This window comes from Dendrobates tinctorius, unplaced genomic scaffold (genome assembly GCF_039654945.1).
Source record: "Dendrobates tinctorius isolate UK_male_01 unplaced genomic scaffold, ASM3965494v1 ptg000362l, whole genome shotgun sequence".
Lineage (NCBI taxonomy): Eukaryota > Metazoa > Chordata > Amphibia > Anura > Dendrobatidae > Dendrobates > Dendrobates tinctorius.
In genome coordinates this window covers 1,993,294-2,018,946 of record NW_027362028.1, presented here as the reverse complement: position 1 = coordinate 2,018,946, position 25,653 = coordinate 1,993,294, and the positions used below count along the sequence as shown (strand labels likewise).

At 51.4% G+C, this 25,653-nt stretch overlaps 1 protein-coding gene and 1 long non-coding RNA gene across 5 annotated transcripts; one reads left to right on the top strand and one right to left on the bottom strand.

The window, feature by feature from the left end:
• Positions 1 to 610: 610 nt before the first annotated feature.
• On the bottom strand, positions 611 to 9,373 carry LOC141075561 (uncharacterized). Its single transcript, XR_012227298.1, has 4 exons — positions 9,243 to 9,373; positions 7,234 to 7,352; positions 6,949 to 7,150; positions 611 to 785 (listed from the first exon to the last, which is right to left on the bottom strand). It is a non-coding gene; the product is annotated as an uncharacterized lncRNA (long non-coding RNA).
• Positions 7,500 to 25,501, top strand: PRKAA1 (protein kinase AMP-activated catalytic subunit alpha 1). Of its 4 annotated transcripts, XM_073562659.1 has the most exons (10): positions 7,500 to 7,619; positions 9,370 to 9,652; positions 16,620 to 16,761; positions 17,552 to 17,645; positions 17,715 to 17,859; positions 18,436 to 18,523; positions 19,588 to 19,812; positions 21,700 to 22,189; positions 24,564 to 24,690; positions 24,785 to 25,501. In XM_073562659.1, exons 1-10 carry the CDS (start codon positions 7,515 to 7,517, stop codon positions 25,030 to 25,032), a joined length of 1,947 nt encoding a protein of 648 aa, XP_073418760.1. In that variant the 5' UTR covers positions 7,500 to 7,514; the 3' UTR covers positions 25,033 to 25,501. The 4 variants fall into 4 exon arrangements, with proteins under 4 accessions (XP_073418760.1, XP_073418757.1, XP_073418758.1 ...); XM_073562656.1 differs by having other exon boundaries at positions 17,552 to 17,859; XM_073562657.1 differs by lacking the exon at positions 7,500 to 7,619 and adding an exon at positions 8,977 to 9,065 and having other exon boundaries at positions 17,552 to 17,859.
• Positions 25,502 to 25,653: the final 152 nt, after the last annotated feature.

Sequence of the window (25,653 nt, the reverse complement as noted above, 5' to 3'; positions counted from 1 at the left end):
TTATATAGCACTAACATATTCCGCAGCGCTTTACAGTTTGCACACATTATCATCACTGATAATGGGGGCTCACAATCTAAATTTCCTATCACTATGTCTTTGGAATGTGGGAGGAAACCCACGCAAACACGGGGAGAACAAACTCCTTGCAGATGGTGTCCTTGGTGGGATTTGAACCCAGGACCCCAGCGCTGCAGTGCTATCCACTGAGCCACCTGTGCCGCCCAAAGAAAGTAAGAGATTCACAAGCCTGTCATCCAGCGGTCAGAGACTACTGACCTTGCTGGTGTAACAGAGACTTGTGATCTGCTCAGCGCAGATCATGGTTTTTGGTCAAGAGCCTCGTTTCCACTGCCAAGTGTATTAAAGTGTCTACACCCTGCTGTGAACATTATCTCTCTGGACATTCACAACATCTGAACTCACGTGCAATCCAATATGGCAGCAGCCGTGGCCAAGGCGAAGTACAGTGCTGTGGAGAAACTGAGTCAGTGGGTGCTCTCGTCCGCTGGCCTGGCTGCCTTTAGCAAGACTGCATGGACCAGGGCTCATACCACTGAACCCCCGCTCTATCTCCCCGTGGGCAGAACACTACACAGACAACACAGGGTTAGGGTAAAACAGTGTGACAATACTTTATTGAACCACAACATCCAATAGCAAACAGAACAATCCCAGCAATTACCCCAAGATGGTGCACATTACAGGGTCTCACTCTTCCCTTCCGCTGACTTGCCAGGATAATGGTAGATGTTATGGCCGAGCTTCCAGGGTCGCTATTCCACCTGTGATAACACACAGAGAGGAGGTAACGACAAGCGTAGGGAGATAACCGAGAGCAGTCCTGTGTTCTTTCAGCCGAGTCTGAAGTACCCTGAGCTGAGATCCTGAAGAGTCACACCAACCAGAAGAAAAAAAAGTCTCTTTTATACCCGAGGCATGTGATCTATTTTAGATTTACCCAGTGTCCTTCAGTCCACCCTGACAGCCTTTCCCTATCTAACTCTGAAGTCAACAAACTGGTTATAGAATACACTGCACAATTAGCATATCAGCACACAATAAACAAAGATAAACATACACTATGTAGAAGTCACTATTACCGACTTATATAGTATGTTAAATGGTATACAAGTCTGTATAGTTGACCCATCAGACATAAACACTTACATCCACAAGCCAATATACAGATAAAAAGTCAATTCTCCTTGGTTTGCAAAAACCCCAGCCCTCCCTGCTAATTATTTTCTGCAATTCTGGCGCTGTGCCCGATTCGGACACTTTCAGAGATTGTCATACAGGCCGCTGTTTTAATCGGAGTAGATGGCAGACCCAATTAATATACAAGTTCTCATCACCCAACAAGCCAATAGCAAATAATGGGGCATAATGTTTTGGTTTTTCGCATTTTCCATATTATTATTGGTAGAAGTTAAAAGTTAAAGTTAGAAGATATTCAAAGACTCAGAGATCAATACGATAAAGACAATGATCGTAATAAGGACAGTTGGTGGTCAGACACCTTCTCCTTTCTCAATCCAGCCAATTGGTTTAAGGGAATTGGGGGCTGGGTAGCTGGGATCTTACAGAGCTTGTTACACATTGCTGCCTGTATCCTTGTTGTATATGTGATACTAAAACTTGTTCTTTGGTGTATTTCTGTATGTATTAGGAAATTCTGCACTAAGCCAGCTAATGATGATACCAAAGGTGTCGTTGCCCCTGCTTTTCTCTGCACTGATCTCAAAAGGCTACTTGATGAAGATTTTGAAGCCAAGCACATGGCTACCTACAAAAGATCTCCCCCACCGTCATCAAAAATTGTTATTCGTGAACTGCAGTATACAGGGGGGACGGGTGCGCCGAGACAGCCATGACTGGTAACACTGCATCAGTCATGTGAAGACCAGTACCCCTCAAGCAGCGGTTAGCTTGGGATAGCACCTCTGATGCTGCATATGTGTTAAAAAATTTATCTAGGGGGGAATGTGAAGGGTTAAAACTAAAATCAAAGCTGAAGTTTCGTTTTATCCATTCTCTGAAGGTTTCGTTTCCCCATTTTTGTTGCTGTAAGATAAATTTTTGTAATTGGGATGGGCTGTCATGAAACCAGACTGTTCCCATCAGGTGCAAGATAAGGGAGGCGGGGGTGTAGAATTCTGAAGAATATGCCATTATACTACTTTTGGATACGGACATATATGTAGTTTCCGGTTTTCTTGCAAAATTATTGGCTTATAAAGTGAAATGATGCTATTGGTGGTTGAGAACTTTGCATAATTAAGCAAAAGATTATAAAAGAAGTGACTAAAATAAAGGGGACGAGTGATCTGCCTTGATCCTCCCGTACAGAGACCCCCGTCTCCGTGTGGTCATTTGAGTGGCTAGCAACACTCTGTGGAATAATTTGGACATCACTGGCTCAACCGTGAAGGGTTAATTTAGCCCTCCCTCAATAGCTACCCCGACAATATCCCACATCATCCCATCAGCCAGAGCCACCGGACTACTACCCCTAATATCCCACATCATCCCATCAGCCAGAGCTACCGGACAACTACCCCTACTATCCCACATCATTTCATCAGCCAGAGCTACCAGACAACTACCCCTAATATCCCACATCATCCCGTCAGCCAGAGCCACCGGACTACTACCCCTAATATCCCACATCATCCCATCAGCCAGAGCTACCGGACTACTACCCCTAATATCCCACTCATCCCATCAGCCAGAGCCACCGGACTACTACCCCTAATATCCCACATCATCCCATCAGCCAAAGCCACCGGACTACTACCCCTAATATCCCACATCATCCCGTCAGTCAGAGCCACCGGACTACTACCCCTAATATCCCACATCATCCCGTCAGCCAGAGCCACCGGACTACTACCCCTAATATCCCACATCATTCCGTCAGCCAGAGCCACCGGACTACTACCCCTAATATCCCACATCATCCCATCAGCCAGAACCACCGGACTACTACCCCTAATATCCCACATCATCCCGTCAGCCAGAGCCACCGGACTACTACCCCTAATATCCCACATCATCCCGTCAGCCAGAGCCACCGGACTACTACCCCTAATATCCCACATCATCCCATCAGCCAGAGCCACCGGACTACTGCCCCTAATATCCCACATCATCCCATCAGCCAGAGCTACCGGACTACTACCCCTAATATCCCACATCATCCCATCAGCCAGAGCCACCGGACTACTACCCCTAATATCCCACATCGTCCCGTCAGCCAGAGCCACCGGACTACTACCCCTAATATCCCACATCATCCCATCAGCCAGAGCTACCGGACTACTACCCCTAATATCCCACATCATCCCATCAGCCAGAACCACCGGACTACTCCCACTAATATCCCACATCATCCCGTCAGCCAGAGCCACCGGACTACTACCCCTAATATCCCACATCATCCCATCAGCCAGAGCTACCGGACTACTACCCCTAATATCCCACATCATCCCATCAGCCAGAACCACCGGACTACTCCCCCTAATATCCCACATCATCCCGTCAGCCAGAGCCACCGGACTACTACCCCTAATATCCCACATCATCCCATCAGCCAGAGCTACCGGACTACTACCCCTAATATCCCACATCATCCCATCAGCCAGAGCTACCGGACTACTACCCCTAATATCCCACATCATCCCATCAGCCAGAACCACCGGACTACTACCACTAATATCCCACATCATTCCGTCAGCCAGAGCCACCGGACTACTACCCCTAATATCCCACATCATCCCATCAGCCAGAACCACCGGACTACTACCCCTAATATCCCACATCATCCCGTCAGCCAGAGCCACCGGACTACTACCCCTAATATCCCACATCATCCCGTCAGCCAGAGCCACCGGACTACTACCCCTAATATCCCACATCATCCCATCAGCCAGAGCCACCGGACTACTGCCCCTAATATCCCACATCATCCCGTCAGCCAGAGCCACCGGACTACTACCCCTAATATCCCACATCATCCCATCAGCCAGAGCCACCGGACTACTACCCCTAATATCCCACATCGTCCCGTCAGCCAGAGCCACCGGACTACTGCCCCTAATATCCCACATCATCCCGTCAGCCAGAGCCACCGGACTACTACCACTAATATCCCACATCATCCCGCCAGCCAGAGCCACCGGACTACTACCCCTAATATCCCACATCATCCCATCAGCCAGAGCTACCGGACTACTACCCCTAATATCCCACATCATCCCGTCAGCCAGAGCCACCGGACTACTACCCCTAATATCCCACATCATCCCATCAGCCAGAACCACCGGACTACTACCCCTAATATCCCACATCATCCCGTCAGCCAGAGCCACCGGACTACTACCCCTAATATCCCACATCATCCCGTCAGCCAGAGCCACCGGACTACTACCCCTAATATCCCACATCATCCCATCAGCCAGAGCCACCGGACTACTGCCCCTAATATCCCACATCATCCCGTCAGCCAGAGCCACCGGACTACTACCCCTAATATCCCACATCATCCCATCAGCCAGAGCCACCGGACTACTACCCCTAATATCCCACATCGTCCCGTCAGCCAGAGCCACCGGACTACTGCCCCTAATATCCCACATCATCCCGTCAGCCAGAGCCACCGGACTACTACCCCTAATATCCCACATCATCCCGTCAGCCAGAGCCACCGGACTACTACCCCTAATATCCCACATCATCCCATCAGCCAGAGCTACCGGACTACTACCCCTAATATCCCACATCATCCCGTCAGCCAGAGCCACCGGACTACTCCCCCTAATATCCCACATCATCCCGTCAGCCAGAGCCACCGGACTACTACCCCTAATATCCCACATCATCCCATCAGCCAGAGCTACCGGACTACTACCCCTAATATCCCACATCATCCCATCAGCCAGAACCACCGGACTACTCCCACTAATATCCCACATCATCCCGTCAGCCAGAGCCACCGGACTACTACCCCTAATATCCCACATCATCCCATCAGCCAGAGCTACCGGACTACTACCCCTAATATCCCACATCATCCCATCAGCCAGAACCACCGGACTACTCCCCCTAATATCCCACATCATCCCGTCAGCCAGAGCCACCGGACTACTACCCCTAATATCCCACATCATCCCATCAGCCAGAGCTACCGGACTACTACCCCTAATATCCCACATCATCCCATCAGCCAGAGCTACCGGACTACTACCCCTAATATCCCACATCATCCCATCAGCCAGAACCACCGGACTACTACCACTAATATCCCACATCATCCCATCAGCCAGAGCTACCGGACTACTACCCCTAATATCCCACATCATCCCATCAGCCAGAACCACCGGACTACTACCCCTAATATCCCACATCATCCCATCAGCCAGAACCACCGGACTACTCCCCCTAATATCCCACATCATCCCGTCAGCCAGAGCTACCGGACTACTACCCCTAATATCCCACATCATCCCATCAGCCAGAGCTACCGGACTACTACCCCTAATATCCCACATCATCCCATCAGCCAGAGCTACCGGACTACTACCCCTAATATCCCACATCATCCCATCAGCCAGAACCACCGGACTACTACCACTAATATCCCACATCATCCCATCAGCCAGAACCACCGGACTACTACCCCTAATATCCCACATCATCCCATCAGCCAGAGCCACCGGACTACTCCCACTAATATCCCACATCATCCCATCAGCCAGAGCTACCGGACTACTACCCCTAATATCCCACATCATCCCATCAGCCAGAACCACCGGACTACTCCCACTAATATCCCACATCATCCCGTCAGCCAGAACCACCGGACTACTACCACTAATATCCCACATCATCCCGTCAGCCAGAGCTACTGGACTACTGCCCCTAATATCCCACATCATCCAGTCAGCCAGAGCCACCGGACTACTACCACTAATATCCCACATCATTTCGTCAGCCTGGTGTCAGAACCACAGCCTTGAGTGGAACGGTCCTGACTTCCATACCAATGATCCCTTTAATAGAAGCCTGGGGTCAATAGCAAAGCGCAGAGTTAAGTGGATTTGCCCTAACTTCCATACCGGGGATCCCTTTAAGAGGGGCCTGGGGTCAGAATCAGAATGCAAAGTGGATTTGCCCTGACTTCTATACCAATGATCCGTTTAAGAGGGAAGGTGCCAATGAGATGGAGGATGTGTGATGGGTATATGGGCACTGGAGAGGTGATCCATTTCTGTCATGTGCTCTCTGCTCCTTTCTTGGGGGCAGACAACGGCTGGGAGCTTATGTTCCCGGGGATGATAGATTTCTCCCACTCGGTCAGTGTCTTCTGAGGTGTTGTTGTGGAGTGGGAAAACTGTTGCTCATAGCAACCAATCACAGTTCAGCTTTCATCTATTAAATAGCTCTGGTGAAATGAAAGATGCTTAGTGATTGGTTGCAAGGAAAACTGTTGCTCATAGCAACCAATCACAGCTCAGCTTCTTTTAAACAGCTCTGGTGAAATGAAAGATGCTTCGTGATTGGTTGGTGATACACACATACATTAAATTTTATATGTAGATGTGTCCCCACATAGACTCCTGTATTCAATATGAGCCCCCACATATCTCCCTAGGTACAGTGTGAGGCCCCACATAGCCTCCTGTATGCAGTGTGAGCCCACATAGCTTATACAGTGGGAACGGAAAGTATTCAGACCCCTTTAAATTTTTCACTCTGTTTCGTTGCAGCCATCTGGTAAATTCAAAAAAGTTCATTTTTTTCTCATTAATGTACACTCTGCAACCCATATTGACTGAAAAAAACAGAAATGTAGAAATTTTTGCAAATATATTAAAAAAAAGAAAAACTGAAATCTCCCATGGTCATAAGTATTCAGACCCTTTGCTCAGTATTGAGTAGACGCACCTTTGAGCTAGTACAGCCATGAGTCTTCTTGGGAATGATGCAACAAGTTTTTCACCCCTGGATTTGGGGATCCTCTGCCATTCTTCCTTGCAGATCCTCTCCAGTTCCGTCAGGTTAGATGGTGAATGTTGGTGGACAGCCATTCTCAGGTCTCTCCAGAGATGCTCCATTACCTCCAGTTTTCCTCTTAACTGTTTCTTTACTATGTAAAAAAAATAATTACAAAATTACCTTAATCGGGATCTCCACATTCATAATGACCCCAACTATAAAATGTGATGTTACTTATTATGGAACTTGCAACGAAATGTCTGTGTCTTCCTTTAGCTTCTCTCTTCTTCATAGAATCTTACAAGCACCAACTGTCATCTTCTGTCTCAGTAATGGGAAAACAGATTTTACCCCTGAATTGAAAGCGAAAGATCAGTCCAGAAGGAAGAAGATTTCTCTGATAAGTCTTTTTTTTTTAATACCAAAAGTGCCATATCCTCATTCTGTTCATGGAGTAGGCTGATGTTAGGTGGGGGACGTGACGGGTGTATGATGAGAAAGAGTGTGAGGAAGTGATGGACAAGTGGGAAGGGCTTGTTGGAAGTGAGTGGAGCCCCAAACTTTGGGCACTGTGCTACTGGAGCAACACCAGATCAAGTAGGATCTGGAAAAGCAACCAGGTAATGTGTGAGCTAATGGGATCTGAGGATCAGGTACAGGTAACGTGTGATCTAATTGGATCTGAGGATCAGGTGCAGGTAATGTGTGAGCTAATGGGATCTGAGGATCAGGTACAGGTAACGTGTGATCTAATGGGATCTGAGGATCAGGTGCAGGTAATGTGTGAGCTAATGGGATTTGAGGATCAGGTACAGGTAACGTGTGATCTAATGGGATCTGAGGATCAGGTGCAGGTAATGTGTGAGCTAATGGGATTTGAGGATCAGGTGCAGGTGACGTGTGATCTAATGGGACCTGAGGATCAGGTGCAGGTGACGTGTGATCTAATGGGACCTGAGGATCAGGTGCAGGTGACGTGTGATCTAATGGGACCTGAGGATCAGGTGCAGGTGACGTGTGATCTAATGGGACCTGAGGATCAGGTGCAGGTGACGTGTGATCTAATGGGACCTGAGGATCAGGTGCAGGTGACGTGTGATCTAATGGGACCTGAGGATCAGGTGCAGGTGACGTGTAATCTAATGGGACCTGAGGATCAGGTGCAGGTGACGTGTGATCTAATGGGACCTGAGGATCAGGTGCAGGTGACGTGTGATCTAATGGGACCTGAGGATCAGGTGCAGGTGACGTGTGATCTAATGGGACCTGAGGATCAGGTGCAGGTGACGTGTGATCTAATGGGACCTGAGGATCAGGTGCAGGTGACGTGTGATCTAATGGGACCTGAGGATCAGGTGCAGGTAACGTGTGATCTAATGGGACCTGAGGATCAGGTACAGGTGACGTGTGATCTAATGGGACCTGAGGATCAGGTGCAGGTGACGTGTGATCTAATGGGACCTGAGGATCAGGTGCAGGTGACGTGTGATCTAATGGGACCTGAGGATCAGGTGCAGGTAACGTGTGATCTAATGGGACCTGAGGATCAGGTGCAGGTGACGTGTGATCTAATGGGACCTGTGGATCAGGTACAGGTGACGTGTGATCTAATGGGACCTGAGGATCAGGTGAGAGTTGATGTGTGATCTAATGGGACCTGAGGATCAGGTGCAGGTGACGTGTGATCTAATGGGACCTGTGGATCAGGTACAGGTGACGTGTGATCTAATGGGACCTGAGGATCAGGTGAGAGTTGATGTGTGATCTAATGGGACCTGAGGATCAGGTGCAGGTGACGTGTGATCTAATGGGACCTGTGGATCAGGTACAGGTGACGTGTGATCTAATGGGACCTGAGGATCAGGTGAGAGTTGATGTGTGATCTAATGGGACCTGAGGATCAGGTGCAGGTAACGTGTGATCTAATGGGACCTGAGGATCAGGTGCAGGTAACGTGTGATCTAATGGGACCTGAGGATCAGGTGCAGGTGACGTGTGATCTAATGGGACCTGAGGATCAGGTGCAGGTGACGTGTGATCTAATGGGACCTGAGGATCAGGTGCAGGTAACGTGTGATCTAATGGGACCTGAGGATCAGGTGCAGGTAACGTGTGATCTAATGGGACCTGTGGATCAGGTACAGGTGACGTGTGATCTAATGGGACCTGAGGATCAGGTGAGAGTTGATGTGTGATCTTATGGGACCTGAGGATCAGGTGCGACCGTGCGGGTGAGGAGAGACCTGCTGGGACTGACACCAGCCTCGTGTGTCCGCTCCGTGCAGTGAGCGAGTAGTCCTCCTGCTGTCTGCGGCGGCTCCGCCCGCTCCTCACTCCACACAGAACTGACATTTGTTTTGTGTTTACCAGGAAACACCGCTGACCCCGCCCATTTCTCAAACAACCAATCAGCATCTTGCCGTGCCTATCATAAAGAATGCTTGCGTCCTGGAAGCCCCGCCCCCAGACGCTAGTTCCTGGCTCCGCCCCGTCCGGCTCGTGCACCGCGGCCTCTCCGTCGCTGCCGGGAGCGCGCGCAGTTCCTCGCTGAAGATGGCGGCTGATAAACAGAAGCATCACGACAGCCGGGTGAAGATCGGCCACTACATCCTGGGGGACACGCTGGGGGTCGGCACGTTCGGCAAAGTGAAGGGTGAGTGCGGGCTGCGGGGGATGAGGAGGAAGGGCTGAGGTGTGGCGACTTGTGCTGACTGGCGATCTGTCACTGGCTTATTATCCTGAGCCCTGTGGGGGCGGGCGAGCTGGGTGACGCCATTGTTGCGCTGTCCTTATTGGCTGGTTGTCAGTGTGATGTCATCAGTGACCTGTGATGTCATTGTGGTGTATGGCCCTGGTCACTGCTGGCTCCCGCCCTGAGTCCGCGGCATAAACCTCGACCCCTCGCGCCCCAAGACATGGAGGTCTGCAGCCTGAGGCCACTGGACCGGACCCCGGCGAGCCCCCAACCAGCGGCTGACCCCCAGCTCCTCCCGGTACTCGGAGGTCTGTAGGGTGTTGCCCCCGTGGGCTGATGGGTCCAGCAATGCCCCATGCTCCAGTAACGAGACCGCCGTCCGCTAGTAGAGCAGGAGATAACGAGTGATTATCACTCATCACCATCTATGAATCCAGTGACTCTCCGTCATCTCCTTTCCCATCCCTTTAAAACTCTTGGCGCTATATATTTGATTCGTATTTAACCCCCCCGAGGACGAGAAGGGCGACCCTCAACATCGTTCACATGCCACAGTAAAAGGTAATGCACGTCTGCAGGTGAAACTGCTCTCCATGTGCCCCCCGCCATCGGTGTATAATACGGGGCCGCATTGTGCCCCCCGCCATCGGTGTATAATACGGGGCCGCACTGTGCCCCCCGCCATCGGTGTATAATACGGGGCCGCATTGTGCCCCCCGCCATCGGTGTATAATACGGGGCCGCATTGTGCCCCCCGCCATCGGTGTATAATACGGGGCCGCATTGTGCCCCCCGCCATCGGTGTATAATACGGGGCCGCATTGTGCCCCCCGCCATCGGTGTATAATACGGGGCCGCATTGTGCCCCCCGCCATCGGTGTATAATACGGGGCCGCATTGTGCCCCCCGCCATCGGTGTATAATACGGGGCCGCATTGTGCCCCCCGCCATCGGTGTATAATACGGGGCCGCATTGTGCCCCCCGCCATCGGTGTATAATACGGGGCCGCATTGTGCCCCCCGCCATCGGTGTATAATACGGGGCCGCATTGTGCCCCCCGCCATCGGTGTATAATACGGGGCCGCATTGTGCCCCCCGCCATCGGTGTATAATACGGGGCCGCATTGTGCCCCCCGCCATCGGTGTATAATACGGGGCCGCATTGTGCCCCCCGCCATCGGCGTATAATACGGGGCCGCATTGTGCCCCCCGCCATCGGCGTATAATACGGGGCCGCATTGTGCCCCCCGCCATCGGCGTATAATACGGGGCCGCATTGTGCCCCCCGCCATCGGCGTATAATACGGGGCCGCATTGTGCCCCCCGCCATCGGCGTATAATACTGGGCCGCATTGTGCCCGGACTGGTCCCTCATTGTGTTCCCCGCCATCAGCGTATAATACGGGGCCGTATTGTGCGCGGACTGGTCCCTCGTTGTGCCCCCCCCGGCGTATAATACAGGGCCGCATTGTGCCCGGACTGGTCCCTCATTGTGCCCTCCCCGCCATCGGCATATAATACTGGGCCGCATTGTGCCCAGACTGGCCCCTCATTATACACCGATGGCGGGGGGCACAATATGGGGCCGCATTGTGCCCCGACTGGTCCCTCATTGTGCCCCCCGCCATCGGCGTATAATACGGGGCCGCATTGTGCCCCCCGTCATCAGCGTATAATACGGGGCCGCATTGTGTCCGGACTGGTCCCTCATTGTGCCTCCCGCCATCAGCGTATAATACGGGGCCGCATTGTGCCTCCCGCCATCAGCGTATAATACGGGGCCGCATTGTGCCCGGACTGGTCCCTCATTGTGCCCGGGCTGGTCCCACATCATGTCCCCTGCCGTCAGCGTATGTGGGGCTGTATTGTGCCTGCTAATCCTCGTGTGCCCGGACTGTTTCCTCCTTCTGCCCCCCTCCGTGTGCCATTGGCGTGTATTATGGAGCTGCCTTGTGCCCGCTGAGCTCTTCATAGTAGGAGGAAGACCCCTGATAAGGATCGGATCACTGGAAAATCGTACCATGGCAAACCCAAACCCTGGAGCTGTGAGGTGACATTGGCCACAACCAGACCCACAAAATCTGCGCCTGATGTGATTGCATCCAGGTATATACTGTGTTTCTCTGCAACGCCCGGAGATCCATTCAGATCCAGCCACAGACCAGACGAGTCCGGCTTTTCTCAGCCCGAAGATCCGGCCGGGGGGTGATCCCAGGTGGTCTTCTCCGCCTTTTGGTCCTCAGTTGGGTCTTCAGTCTATTGTGTCTTAACACCGGAGCGTTTGAGAGAGAACTCTGTAATGGTGGAGCCGGGATCTGCCTGGTGCCGCGCTCCCCGGGTCTGGGCAGCATGAACCCGCAGACGGGTTCCCTCTAATGAGATTGCCCCTTACTGGACGACCCCCTGCCTAATCAGTGTGGGGTCCCTAGAACATATCGCCCTCTTCCCACAGCCGCTGCTTTGCTTTTGCAAACTGCAATTTTTTTTTTTTTTAAATGAAATGCAAAAACAGACTTTATTTTTGATACCTTTGTTATTTTGTAGACTTGTGCTTTTTTTTTTTTTTTCTGTATAAAGTCCCAGATTCTGGTGCACGTTGTGATTGTGCATTAGGCTGTGCCGATACGACCCGGGCTTTATGGCGCAATCACAGCAAGACCTTGTCCTCTTTAATGGCACTCTTCTTCCGATAGCTTCCTCCCCAGAATAAAATATTCTACGTCTTGGCTGACTCTCCATATACATTATGCACGCTCATTTTGGCTGATCATGCATTGTTCTCAATAGAGTGATGGGAATAAGCCGCTGCTGGAGACGTCTGACAACCACGTGTCTCAGCTGATGCCAGAAAGATGTTGTGTCCCAGCAGTGCGGCCTGTCTTTCCCCCTGATATTAGTTACTGGTGATGGTTTGGAGACCCCCATGACACTGCTCCATGGAGACTCAAATTTCAACCAGATAAATGATACCAGATAAGTGACTCCCATCTCCCCAAAATAGTCCCTAGGTCATGGAAGTCTTTACAGGGGACCCCCATCGATCACTGCACCCAAAGTGATGAGGAGGTGGGTTGGAGCTGATGCGTCCACTCAGTCTGCCCCTTTAAATCATTAATTTAGGGGTGTCACCTGCTGGGGGGCCGGGGGTCCCGCTCTATCTCATTGTACCTGTGGATGTGCTTACATGTAACGTTCTATAGAAGTATTGGGGTGTACAGAACATTGCTCTACGGGGGGGTGCAAAATAAACATGGCTGCCTTCAGACTGGTGGGCACTCAGGATCACGGATCAGATGCTGACATCTCAGCCTTGGGGTCGGTTTTGGGGTCCGGTTTGCTCGTTGGTGGCGGATGAGGCTCCTTGCGGTAGTGCCATGTTCTGCGGCCGCGCTGCTCCTGTACCTGCCGACTTCCATGGCAGAACCTTGTTGGACGGCACAGCCGGGGGCTTCTGGTCACCACGGGGCGTCTACTCCAGTGTCCTATATCTTTATGGCTTCCTTTCAGTGGTCCCGCTGTGTTGTAGGGCGGTCCGCAGGCGCAGCGCTCCCTTCACCTTCAGCAGGTTCCCCTTGTAGACAGATCATAAATGTGTGACCTGCAGAGTGGAAGGAAGACAAGCAGCCGCCTTCCTGACACATTAACCCTGTGGAGGAGATACGAGACATTCCGGTGTCCTACACCTTGTATACGTCTCCGGGCCGGGGGAGTCTTGTCTGTCCTTGTTCAGACTGGATCTAGTGTGATCCAGCAAAGCAATTGTGTAAGCACTGAAAATGCACCAAAAACAAGTCCAGCTCCTGTTATCCCACATTATCCAATTTATTCCGGTTTGTCTCTAATTGTAATGTAAAACTTGTATATTAAAAAAAGAAACATTGTCTGTAAATTAAGATTTTGCAGCAGGAGATTTCCCCCCCCCCCAGCCTCCTTGCTCCACTCCCCACTGTGCCGTCTGCAGCAGGAGCTTCCCCCCCCCCCTCCTCTCCCCACTGTCTTTCTCTGCAGCGGGAGCTCCCCCCCCCCCCGCCTCCTCTCCCCACTGTCTTGTCTGCAGCAGGAGCTTTCCCTCCCCTCCTCTCCCCACTGTCTTTCTCTGCAGCGGGAGCTTCCCCTCCCCTCCTCTCCCCACTGTCCTTTCTGCAGCAGGAGCCTCCCCTCCTCTCCCCACTGTCCTGTCTGCAGCAGGAGCTTCCCCCTCTGCCTCTTCTCCCCGCTGTCCTGTCTGCAGCAGGAGCTCCCCCCCCCCTCCTCTCCACGCTGTTCTGTCTGCAGCAGGAGCTTCCCCCCCCTGCCTCCTCTCACCACTGTCCCGTCTGCAGCAGGAGCTTCCCCCCCTGCCTCCTCTCCCCGCTGTCCTGTCTGCAGCAGGAGCTTCCCCTCTGCCTCCTCTCCCTGCTGTCCTGTCTGCAGCAGGAGCTTCCCCCCTGCCTCCTCTCCCCACTGTCCTGTCTGCAGCAGGAGCTTCCTCTCCCCACTCTCTTGTCTGCAGCAGGAGCTTCCCCCTCTGCCTCCTCTCCCCGCTGTCCTGTCTGCAGCAGGAGCTTCCCCCCGCCTCCTCTCCCCAGTGTCTTGTCTGCAGCAGGAGCTTCCCCCTCTGCCTCCTCTCCCCGCTGTCCTGTCTGCTGCAGGAGCTTCCCCCTGCCTCCTCTCCCCACTGTCCTGTCTGCAGCAGGAGCTTCCTCTCCCCACTCTCTTGTCTGCAGCAGGAGCTTCCCACTCTGCCTCCTCTCCCCGCTGTCCTGTCTGCAGCAGGAGCTTCCCCTCTGCCTCCTCTCCCCGCTGTCCTGTCTGCAGCAGGAGCTTCCCCTCTGCCTCCTCTCCCCGCTGTCCTGTCTGCAGCAGGAGCTTCCCCTCTGCCTCCTCTCCCTGCTGTCCTGTCTGCAGCAGGAGCTTCCCCCCCCTGCCTCCTCTCCCCGCTGTCCTGTCTGCAGCAGGAGCTTCCCCCCTGCCTCCTCTCCCCGCTGTCCTGTCTGCAGCAGGAGCTTCCCCCCTGCCTCCTCTCCCCGCTGTCCTGTCTGCAGCAGGAGCTTCCCCCTGCCTCCTCTCCCCGCTGTCCTGTCTGCAGCAGGAGCTTCCCCCCTGCCTCCTCTCCCCGCTGTCTTGTCTGCAGCAGGAGCTTCCCCCCTGCCTCCTCTCCCCGCTGTCTTGTCTGCAGCAGGAGCTTCCCCTCTGCCTCCTCTCCCCGCTGTCCTGTCTGCAGCAGGAGCTTCCCCCCTGCCTCCTCTCCCCGCTGTCCTGTCTGCAGCAGGAGCTTCCCCCCTGCCTCCTCTCCCCGCTGTCCTGTCTGCAGCAGGAGCTTCCCCCCTGCCTCCTCTCCCCGCTGTCCTGTCTGCAGCAGGAGCTTCCCCCCTGCCTCCTCTCCCCGCTGTCCTGTCTGCAGCAGGAGCTTCCCCCCTGCCTCCTCTCCCCGCTGTCCTGTCTGCAGCAGGAGCTTCCCCCCTGCCTCCTCTCCCCGCTGTCCTGTCTGCAGCAGGAGCTTCCCCCCTGCCTCCTCTCCCCGCTGTCCTGTCTGCAGCAGGAGCTTCCCCCCTGCCTCCTCTCCCCGCTGTCCTGTCTGCAGCAGGAGCTTCCCCCCTGCCTCCTCTCCCCGCTGTCCTGTCTGCAGCAGGAGCTTCCCCCCTGCCTCCTCTCCCCGCTGTCCTGTCTGCAGCAGGAGCTTCCCCCCTGCCTCCTCTCCCCGCTGTCCTGTCTGCAGCAGGAGCTTCCCCCCCCCTGCCTCCTCTCCCCACTGTCCTGTCTGCAGCAGGAGCTTCCCCCCCCCCCCCTGCCTCCTCTCCCCGCTGTCCTGTCTGCAGCAGGAGCTTCCCCCCTGCCTCCTCTCACCACTGTCCTGTCTGCAGCAGGAGTTATTAGTCACTTATTGGTCCCTCGGGGACTTAAAGCTGCTTAAAAGGAAACTCGTCATGGTGTAATGGTGCCTGATTTTCAGGCTGGAGGTGCTGATTTGATAACCTTTTTTGTGTGAAGTTTCAGCCAAGCTTAATTTTCTATATTGAAATTCCTGGCTGCATGTGTAGGAGTCCGGTGGGCGGTCCTAGTCAGTGATTGACAGTCGCCCCTGTTGACTGCATGCAGGGGCAGCAGTCGAGCACTAATGGACGAAGTCTTGTGTGGCGTAATAGCAGCTGAGATAATGGGAGGGCACATTGATGGGTAGAGGTCATGGGGGGCACAGGGGCCGTCAGCAGGGGAGCCATCAGTCATCCATGGGCTCCGGATGGAGTCACGTCTGTGGCAATCGGTGTTCTGTATTTTGCAATATAATGGCCAAAAGGGCACGGAGGCATTCAAGGCCTCCGCTTATCTCCGTCTGTGCTGTTATCTGCAGGACATTACTACATTTCTATCAGGCCCCTGTTACATTGCCGCCACACTGTCGGGATCCTGCACTTCCCAGTGTACGTGACCTCAGACACAGAGCCCATTTATAATGTCACCTAAGCATACTGCACTTCCTCCACCTATCCTCCAGGGTCACTGGCGGGGAACCTCTTACTCTTCTCCTCCTCTTGTTCCACGCTGCCTCCAGATCAGGCTGCCCGTACTATGGTGGTTTATCATTTAAATGGCACAAGCGCCAAGCTTAGGCCAAAATGGCTAAAGCCACAGTAGGCGCTGGAAGTCAGGATGTAGCACTGGTGTCCTCATAAGTTGGTAATTGCTGCACATTTAGGGGCTCCTCACCATGTGTTCAACTTCTCTGTAGCACCTCCACAGGGCCGATGAGGCATTACACTGTGCGAGTCCTCCAGAGACAATATACTGAGCGGATAATCTGACTCCTCGTAATAGGAGAGGTGATGGTGTGTTCTGGTAACCTCGGGGCATGTTCTTGACACTGAAAAGTCTGGTTCCTGTTGGATAAAATCTCTAACTTTTCTCGTTCCTTTTTTCTTTTTTTTTTTTTTTTTTTGTTTTCAGTCGGGAAGCATGAGCTGACGGGACACAAGGTGGCGGTGAAGATTCTGAACAGACAGAAGATTCGGAGCCTCGATGTGGTGGGGAAGATCCGCAGGGAGATCCAGAATCTGAAGCTCTTCAGACACCCACATATCATTAAGCTGTAAGCGTCTCCTCGGCGCGTCTGCTTGTGCGCTTGCCATAGTGGTGACTGTATAAATCTGTATGTAGTGATCTCCCCCTAGTGGTGGCTGTATAAATCTGTATGTAGTGATCTCCCCCTAGTGGTGGCTGTATAAATCTGTATGTAGTGAGCTCCTCCTAGTGGTGACTGTATAAATCTGTATGTAGTGAGCTTCCCCTAGTGGTGGCTGTATAAATCTGTATGTGGTGAGCTCCCCCTAGTGGTGGCTGTATAAATCTGTATGTACTGATCTCCCACTAGTGGTGGCTGTATGTAGTGAGCTCCCCCTAGTGGTGGCTCTATAAATCTGTATGTAGTGAGCTCCCCATAGTGGTGGCTGTATAAATCTGTATGTAGTGAGCTCCCCCTAGTGGTGGCTGTATAAATCTGTATGTAGTGAGCTCCCCCTAGTGGTGGCTGTATAAATCTCTATGTAGTGAGCTCCCCCTAGTGGTGGCTGTATAAATCTCTATGTAGTGAGCTCCCCCTAGTGGTGGCTGTATAAATCTCTATGTAGTGAGCTCCCCCTAGTGGTGGCTATATAAATCTGTATGTAGTGAGCTCCCCCTAGTGGTGGCTGTATAAATCTGTATGTAGTGAGCTCCCCCTAGTGGTGGCTGTATAAATCTGTATGTAGTGAGCTCCCCCTAGTGGTTGCAGCTGAGATTTCATTATTTAACCTGGGATTGGAGCACCAACAAACACCTGCTGTGACATCTATTTGTTTTCCTGCCCTGAACATGATGCCACTTTCTCCATTGTTGTTCAGGTACCAGGTGATCAGCACGCCGACCGATATCTTTATGGTAATGGAGTATGTTGCCGGTGGCGAGCTCTTTGATTATATCTGTAAGAACGGGAAGGTGAGTGTGCGGTGTGCGGAGCCCGGCGCCTCCCTTCATGTTTCCTATATAACTTGGTCTTTCTTGCAGTTGGATGAGAAGGAGTCGCGACGTTTGTTCCAGCAAATCCTTTCTGGCGTTGACTATTGCCACAGACACATGGTGGTGCATCGAGACTTGAAGCCCGAAAATGTTCTTCTGGACGCGCACATGAATGCAAAGATAGCGGACTTTGGTAAGTGGCGGTATGGGAGCGGCCTCCTCTGACCCCTGCTGTGTTATCAGTAAGGAGGGCCCCACACCCCATAACCTCCCACCGTCTTGCAATGATTCTCATGCTCCACATCCTTGGGATCTGCTGTTTCTTCAGCTCCTGAATAGTTTTGTAGTTCCACTGTCCGTTGTTGAATGCAAAATGAGTTAACTGAGAGTCTGTCGGTGAGCTCCTGACAGTTCATAGCGCTCCTCTTCTTTCCTCTGCACTCCTGGCCATATATCTGCGGAGAGCTCAGAAGAAAGGGGGCAACAGTTATAAACTCCATCACAATGACGTCTCCGATGCAGCCAGCAATACAGTGCAACAGAGGCTATAGGGGGCCAAAAATGGCCGCCAGAGTCTGGCGCTGATCTGTCTAGATGCGTACTGTACACACCCGGAGGATAACTCGTAGCATCATCGAGGCGTTGGAAGGGCGTCCTATCACAGCGAGGTTGTAGTCGCCCGGTCAGGATGTACACTCTGCCCGTTCTTACGGTGGTGGTTATGGAGTCGGCAGGGTCTGGTGATGGATCTGTCGTCCTTGCTTTACAGGTCTGTCCAATATGATGGCAGATGGAGAATTCCTGAGGACGAGCTGCGGCTCTCCCAACTATGCTGCACCGGAGGTAATATCGGGAAGGTAAGGAGAAGAAAAAATAGCTCTCTACTGTGGGAGTGTTGTGGGCATGCTCTGTAGTTTCTGCAGGGAGGAGACCAGCTGTGACCTCACTTATGGGACAGTGTTGTGGGCATGCTCTGTGGCCTGTGCAGAGGTCCCTGTGCAGGGAGGGGAGGAGACGAACTGTGACCTCACTTATGGGACTGTGTTGTGGGCATGCTCTGTGGCCTGTGCAGAGGTCCTTGGGCAGGGAGGGGAGGAGACTAGCTGTGACCTTACATATGGGACAGTGTTGTGGGCATGCTCTGTGTCCTGTGCAGGGAGGGGAGGAGATGAGCTGTGACCTCATGTGACAGTGCTGTGGGCATGCTCTGTGGCCTGTGCAGAGGTCCCTGTGCAGGGAGGGGAGGAGACGAGCTGTGACCTCACTTATGGGACAGTGTTGTGGGCATGCTCTGTGGCCTGTGCAGAGGTCCTTGTGCAGGGAGGGGAGGAGACGAGCTGTGACCTCATGTGACAGTGTTGTGGGCTTGCTCTGTGGCCTGTGCAGAGGTCCCTGTGCAGGGAGGGGAGGAGACGAGCTGTGACCTCACTTATGGGACAGTGTTGTGGGCATGCTTTGTGGCCTGAGCAGAGATCCTTGTGCAAGGAGGGGCTAGGAGATCTTCCCCACCTGCGTCCAGCTTTACATTCAGAGTGTAACTTGCATTATATTCCCATAAGTCACAAACCCTTCAGTCTACAGCTTCCTACCGGTCCGTGAATGCCGACTACAGCTCTGGAGAGATGGCCGCCCCCCCTTCCCCATAAATCCTGTGCAGAAAATAGACTAATAATGCTCCATAATCGGAAGATGAACTTTTAATTAGTAAAATGATCCAGGTGATCTGTCCTTGTATAGGTGCCATGATTGGAAGCGACAGGTCGTCACACCGCACCGTGTGCATGAGCGTCCAATGTGAGATCAGGGCTTTAAAGACCACTTCTATGAAGTACTCTAAAAGCGTGCGGACCCTCTGATGTCTGACTACGACCCCCATAGTGGTGGGACAGTTAATAAGAATTAGTCCCTGTGTTTGCCTCAGGCTGTACGCGGGTCCGGAGGTGGACATCTGGAGCAGCGGGGTCATTCTCTATGCATTGCTGTGCGGGACCCTCCCGTTCGACGATGACCACGTGCCAACGCTTTTTAAGAAGATCTGTGACGGGATCTTCTACACCCCTCAGTATCTGAACCCACCGGTCATCAGCCTTCTGAAGCACATGCTGCAAGTAGATCCCATGAAGAGGGCGACCATCAAGGACATCCGGTAAGTACTGACCGCAGAATCTCGGACCTGGAGCGGCTCGTAGTGCAGCCGTCGTACGCATCGTGATGCCTCCTACACGTATCGCCTGTGTGCTCATCCAGGGCCGTGACTGAATATGGGGTGGATCTGCAGTACCTGCTGCGGCCACTACACAACTGCGACTTAGCAAGGGGGGGGGGGTGTCATTAACCCCTCTCTGACATATGATGTACTATCCCGTCCATGTGCCCTGGACCTTAATGCCCATGGATGGGATAGTACCTCATAGCGATCAGCTCACGGGGCGAGCGCACCTGATCACCGCTGACACCCGGCACTAAGTGGCAGGAGCGGTCACAGACCGCCCCTGGCACTTAAACCCCAGGCACACTGCGATCAAACATTCCCTGGTGGCATGGGGAAGCATCGTGCGGGGGGGGGGGGCGACTCTCTGCATGCTTCCCTGAGACCCCCAGAACAACACAATGTGATTGCGTTGTTCCGAGGGTCTCCTTCCTGCAGGACCCCGGATCCAAAATGGCTGCGGGGTCCTTCCAGGTCCTGCAGGGAAGTGACTTGTCGATGCCTGCTGAGTGCTCTGCAAAGCATCAGATCAGCGATCTGACACTATATAGTAATGTAGTAAAAAAGTTTACAAATATTTAAAAAAAACTCCTAAAAAGAAAAAAAATTCCCCAATAAATTTCTATATGTAAAAAAACAAAAGTACACATTTGGTGTCGCCGCATCCGTAATGACCCGCCCTTTAAAACTGTCCCACTAGTTAACCCCTTTAGGGAACACCTTAAAAAAAGGCAAAACAATTTTATCATACCGCTAAACAAAAAGTGGAATAACACGCAATCAAAATGACGGATATAAATATCCATGGTACCGCTGAAAACGTCATCTTGTCCCGCAAAAAACGAGCTGCCACACAGCATCGTCAGCGAAAAAATAAGTTATAGCTTGCAGAATAAAACGATGCAAAAATAATTATTTTATATAAATGTTTTTATTGAATAAAAGCGCCAAAATATAAAGACCTAAATGAGGTATCACTGTAACCGTACTGACCCGAAGAATAAAACCGCTTTATCAATTTCACCGCACGCGGAACGGTGTAAACGCACTCCCCCAAAAGAAATTCATGAAACGCTGGTTTTTGTTCATTCTGCATCCCAAAAATCGGAATAAAAAGCGATCAAAAAATGTCACGTGCCCGAAAATGGTAGTTTAAGTTAAATGTTCACTTATTTTTTTTTTTTTTTAAACATTCAAATTCCTGTGACGCACCTGAAGGGTTAATAAGCTTCTTGGATGTGGTTTTGAGCACCTTGAGGGGTGCAGTTTTTAGAATGGTGTCACTTTGGTTATTTTCTATCATATAGACCCCTCAAAGTGGTTTCAAATGTGATGTGGCCCCTAAAAAAAAAAAAAAAAAAATGGTGTTGTGAAAATGAGAAATCGTTAGTCTAACTTTTTTAACCTTTATAACTTCCTAACAAAAAAAAATGTTGGTTCCAAAATTGTAAAGTAAACATGTGGGAAATGTTTAGTTTTTTGTGTGCCATATCTCTGTGATTTAAGGGCATAAAAATTCAAAGTTGGAAAATTGCGAAATTTTCACCAAATTTCAGGTTTTTTTTTTTTTCACAAACGCAATGTCAGAATCACGGGATCCATGGAAGCGTTCCAGAGTTATGACCTCATAAAGGGACAGTGGTCAGAATTGTAAAAATTGGCCCGGTCATGAATGTGCAAACCACCCTTGTGGGGGGTAAAGGGGTTAAATATTTTATCCTGTGGGGTCAGTCGTGAGTGGGGTGGTCTCGCTTGTCTTATTGACTCTTTATGACCTGGCTGGCACAAGGAATGATTAACAATAATCCAATCTCCTGATTGTAGAGAACACGACTGGTTTAAGCAGGACCTCCCCAAGTACCTGTTCCCGGAGGACCCCACCTACAGTACAAACATGATTGACGATGAAGCCTTAAAAGAAGTGTGTGAGAAGTGCGAGTGTACGGAGGAGGAGGTGCTCAGCTGCCTGTACAGCCGCAATCACCAGGACCCACTGGCGGTGGCGTACCACCTGATCATAGACAACCGACGCATCATGAATGAGGCCAAAGATTTCTATCTGGCCACCAGCCCCCCGGATTCCTATGTAGAAGAGCCTCACACGCCCCGTCCGCATCCGGAAAGGGTCCCGTTCCTGGTAGCGGAGTCCCCCCGGCAGAGACACACTCTGGATGAGCTGAACCCCCAGAAATCTAAGCACCAGGTCGGGGTGAGAAGAGCGAAATGGCATCTTGGCATTAGAAGTCAGAGTCGGCCCAATGACATCATGGCGGAGGTCTGCCGAGCAATGAAGCAGCTGGACTACGAGTGGAAGGTGAGTGCGAGGTGCTGTACTCACCGAAAAGGTAATGTGTGTCCCAAAGGGTCGGAGGCTTGTATAAGGACGCAGACAGACGGCCGTGTGCAGATCTCATTGCAATCCTCATACTGTCTGCTCTCCTGACCTGAGCTTGACAGCTGCATAGCAATACATCACGCTGCCAGGTCAGGAGACGTGCAGTGCGACCATCACCACTAGAGGGAGCTCGCTACATACACATTTATACAGCCACCACTAGGGGAGCTCACTACATACAGATTTATACCGCCACCACTAGGAGGAGATCACTACATACAGATATATACAGTCAGTACTAGAGGGAGCTCACTATACAGATTTATACAGCCACCACTAGGGGGAGCTCACTACATACAGATTTATACAGTCACCACTACAGGGAGCTCACTACATACATATTTATACAGTCACCACTAGGGGGAGCTCACTACATACAGATTTATACAGTCACCACTAGGGGGAGCTCACTACATATAGATTTATATAGTAACCACTGGGGGAGCTCACTACATAGATTTATACAGTCACCACTAGGGGAGCTCACTACATAAGATTATACAGCCTCCACTAGAGGGAGCTGAACATCTTTCTCCTGCAATGATGACCCACTTCCCATAACTGCCCCTATGCCTTACTGCAGGTAGAAATTTTCTGAATTTTTCACATAAAAAAAAAAAACCCTGACAGGATGTCGGTCACTATTTTAAGCTACTTTTGGAAATATTGTGGTATTTTGAGAAGGCACAATGCAGTCACACTCCTTCCCCATCTGACAGCTGTAAATCTAACCCCCAGTAAGGTCCCAGTCTGTTTCCTTCTACCTCCCGGAACTTTGAGGTCTATTTACAGCGGTCTGAGGTGGAAAAGACTTGGGACTAGATTTACAGCTGGTCAGTCTACTACTACCTTGGCAGCTGCAAGTATAGACCCAATAACTTGACTGTGGGGGAACTACAAATGAGGCTGCTAGCAGGAGAAGGAAACTGACTAGGCCTAATCTCCCTCTGGCAACCATAAATAGACTCCATTAACTCCCCATCAATCTGAAGTGTTGTGCCATTTTTATGCAACTGATGATTTCGCAAAACTTTTGCAGCTTGCAACAGTGTTTACACCAGTCCCGGACGGCTACACTGAGGTACATCTTTTTGGGCACTGTGCCAATGCAAGAAATATTGTCAGAATTAATTGAAGGGGCTGTGCAGAGCCCCCTCATAACTGCTGTATCCCTGTGTGTGAAGAGAGAACCTTTTATAATAGACTCCTGCGCCGGTGCGGTTCTGACAGTGTTTAGTGCTCGTGTGACACGGGCTGCTACACTAGGAGTAACAATGTCACATTGGTGATGCTTGTGTGGAAGGGAAGTTTAAGTTTTTTTTTAAAAAAAAAAAAAACAAACAAGTACAGCATTTCAGTAATGGACAGCCTCTGAAAGAGAGGCACACATCTCTTAATAAGCTTAGTGCATCCTACTTCTGCTCACCCTTAAGGGCCTGTCTCACTAAGAGATATCGCTATAACTAGTGACGTTATAGCAATATTGCTAGCGACATCGCTGTGTCTGATACTTGCCTACGACCGGCTCCCCCGCTGGTTATCGCTGATCGCGCGAGAACAGGCTGAACTGTTTCTCGTCGTCAGCTTCCTGCGGCGCTTCCTGCTGTGACGACGAGCATGGAGCCGGGCGGGAGGACGCAGGATCGCCTGGTGTGACAGGTAAGTAGCGATCCCCGTCCCCAGAGATGTCGCTAGTGACATCTGCCTGTGTGGCAGCTCACTAGCGACGACTTAGCGATGTACCAGCGATCCTGACAGCGTCATATCGCTGGTCGGGATTGCTGGTACATCGCTAAGTGTGACAGTACCCTTACTGGAGTAGTGTATAAGTCAGTCTCCTTCCCCCTCTGGCAGCTCTAAATATAGGCCTGAGTTAGTCTCCATTAACAGCTTACAGAAGTCAAATTGGTGCCTTTTCTGGCAGCCGTGTATAGTCAACTTGCTAGTAGTAATCTCTTTCGGGCAAGAATTGATAGAATTTGCTGTAAGTTTCTAGTCAGCCTCCTTCCCCCTCTGGCAGTAAGTCCTCAAGAGGGTAGATAATTGTTCTGTGCAGTCTGGAGCTGAGAAGCACAGCACATGCTCACAGGTCCTTCCTGAGGCTCAAACGGCTAAGCTCATGGGCAGCCAATGGTCTCGGGAGTGCTGAGGACTGATGATGTGGGACCACCAGCCGGCGGATCACTAAGTGGACGTGCACGTTGCTGTACTCGTGATCTACACAATAAATGATGGCGGCCCCCCAGTACTTGTGCCAGTAATGGAGCTGGTTTCTTCTGCTTGGCTCCTGTAGGTGGTGAACCCATATTATCTGCGAGTGAGGAGAAAAAACCCAGTGACCAGCATGTACACCAAGATGAGCCTGCAGCTGTACCAGGTGGACAGCAGGACGTTCCTGCTCGACTTCCGCAGTATTGACGGTAGGTGTGACACCAGGGGGCTGTGTGGGACATAGGGGGCGCTCCCGTGCCTGTCTTCAATTTTTATAATTTTTTTTTTTTTTTTTTTTACCAGATGAGGTCACAGAGCCCAAGTGTGAAGCCGGCCCTCGAAGACACTCAGGATCCGTAAGCAACTCGCGCTCCGGCCAGAAAACAGACGGTGAGGCGGAAGCCCCGGCCAAGCTGTGTGACGGATCGGTGCCCTCCTCCCTGACCTCCTCGGCAGACTCCTCCAGCAATGACTCGGTCCCCCGACCTGGAAGCCATACCATAGAGTTCTTTGAAATGTGTGCAAACTTAATAAAGATTCTGGCGCGGTAGACGGGGCCGGAACGACGTCATATCCAGCAATAAACACACAGTAACTTGTAGCCAAACGCTTCCAGTCTTAATCCCGTCATTCTGTCCCCAGAGCGGAGGCCGACGTCACAAATGCTATTTGCACATAGAGGTTTAGGCTTAATGTGTGATCCTTCTCTGTCCCGAGATCTCGTCAGCGGAACTCTCCTTGTATATAAGGTTTTCTTCAGGTTGACAAACTCTAATTGCACACTTTATCGAACACTGGGCTCCGGCGCTCGTCTCCGACACCACGGCTTCTAATGGCTTTTTTTTTTTTTTTTTTTTTTCCATGTTTAATTTTGCATATAAGGAAATCTCTAGAACTTACTGTACTGCAAATCTGGCACTTAATGAAAACTTTTTTTTTTTTGTTTTTATACATTTTCCGATTTGTTGGGTTTATTGCAGGATGTTATGCGAGCGGTGAAATAAACACTGATTTATAATATTGGTCGTAGATGATCCGTTCCTTTGAATTCTGGACTGGGATTAATGTAAAGTATTGATAAAAGGGTGGAGGGACATCAAGTTTAGATTGTGATGTCGTCGGGGGTTCGTTTTATTTACAGGTCTTCATTTGGGATGTTTTGTCAGTCAAGA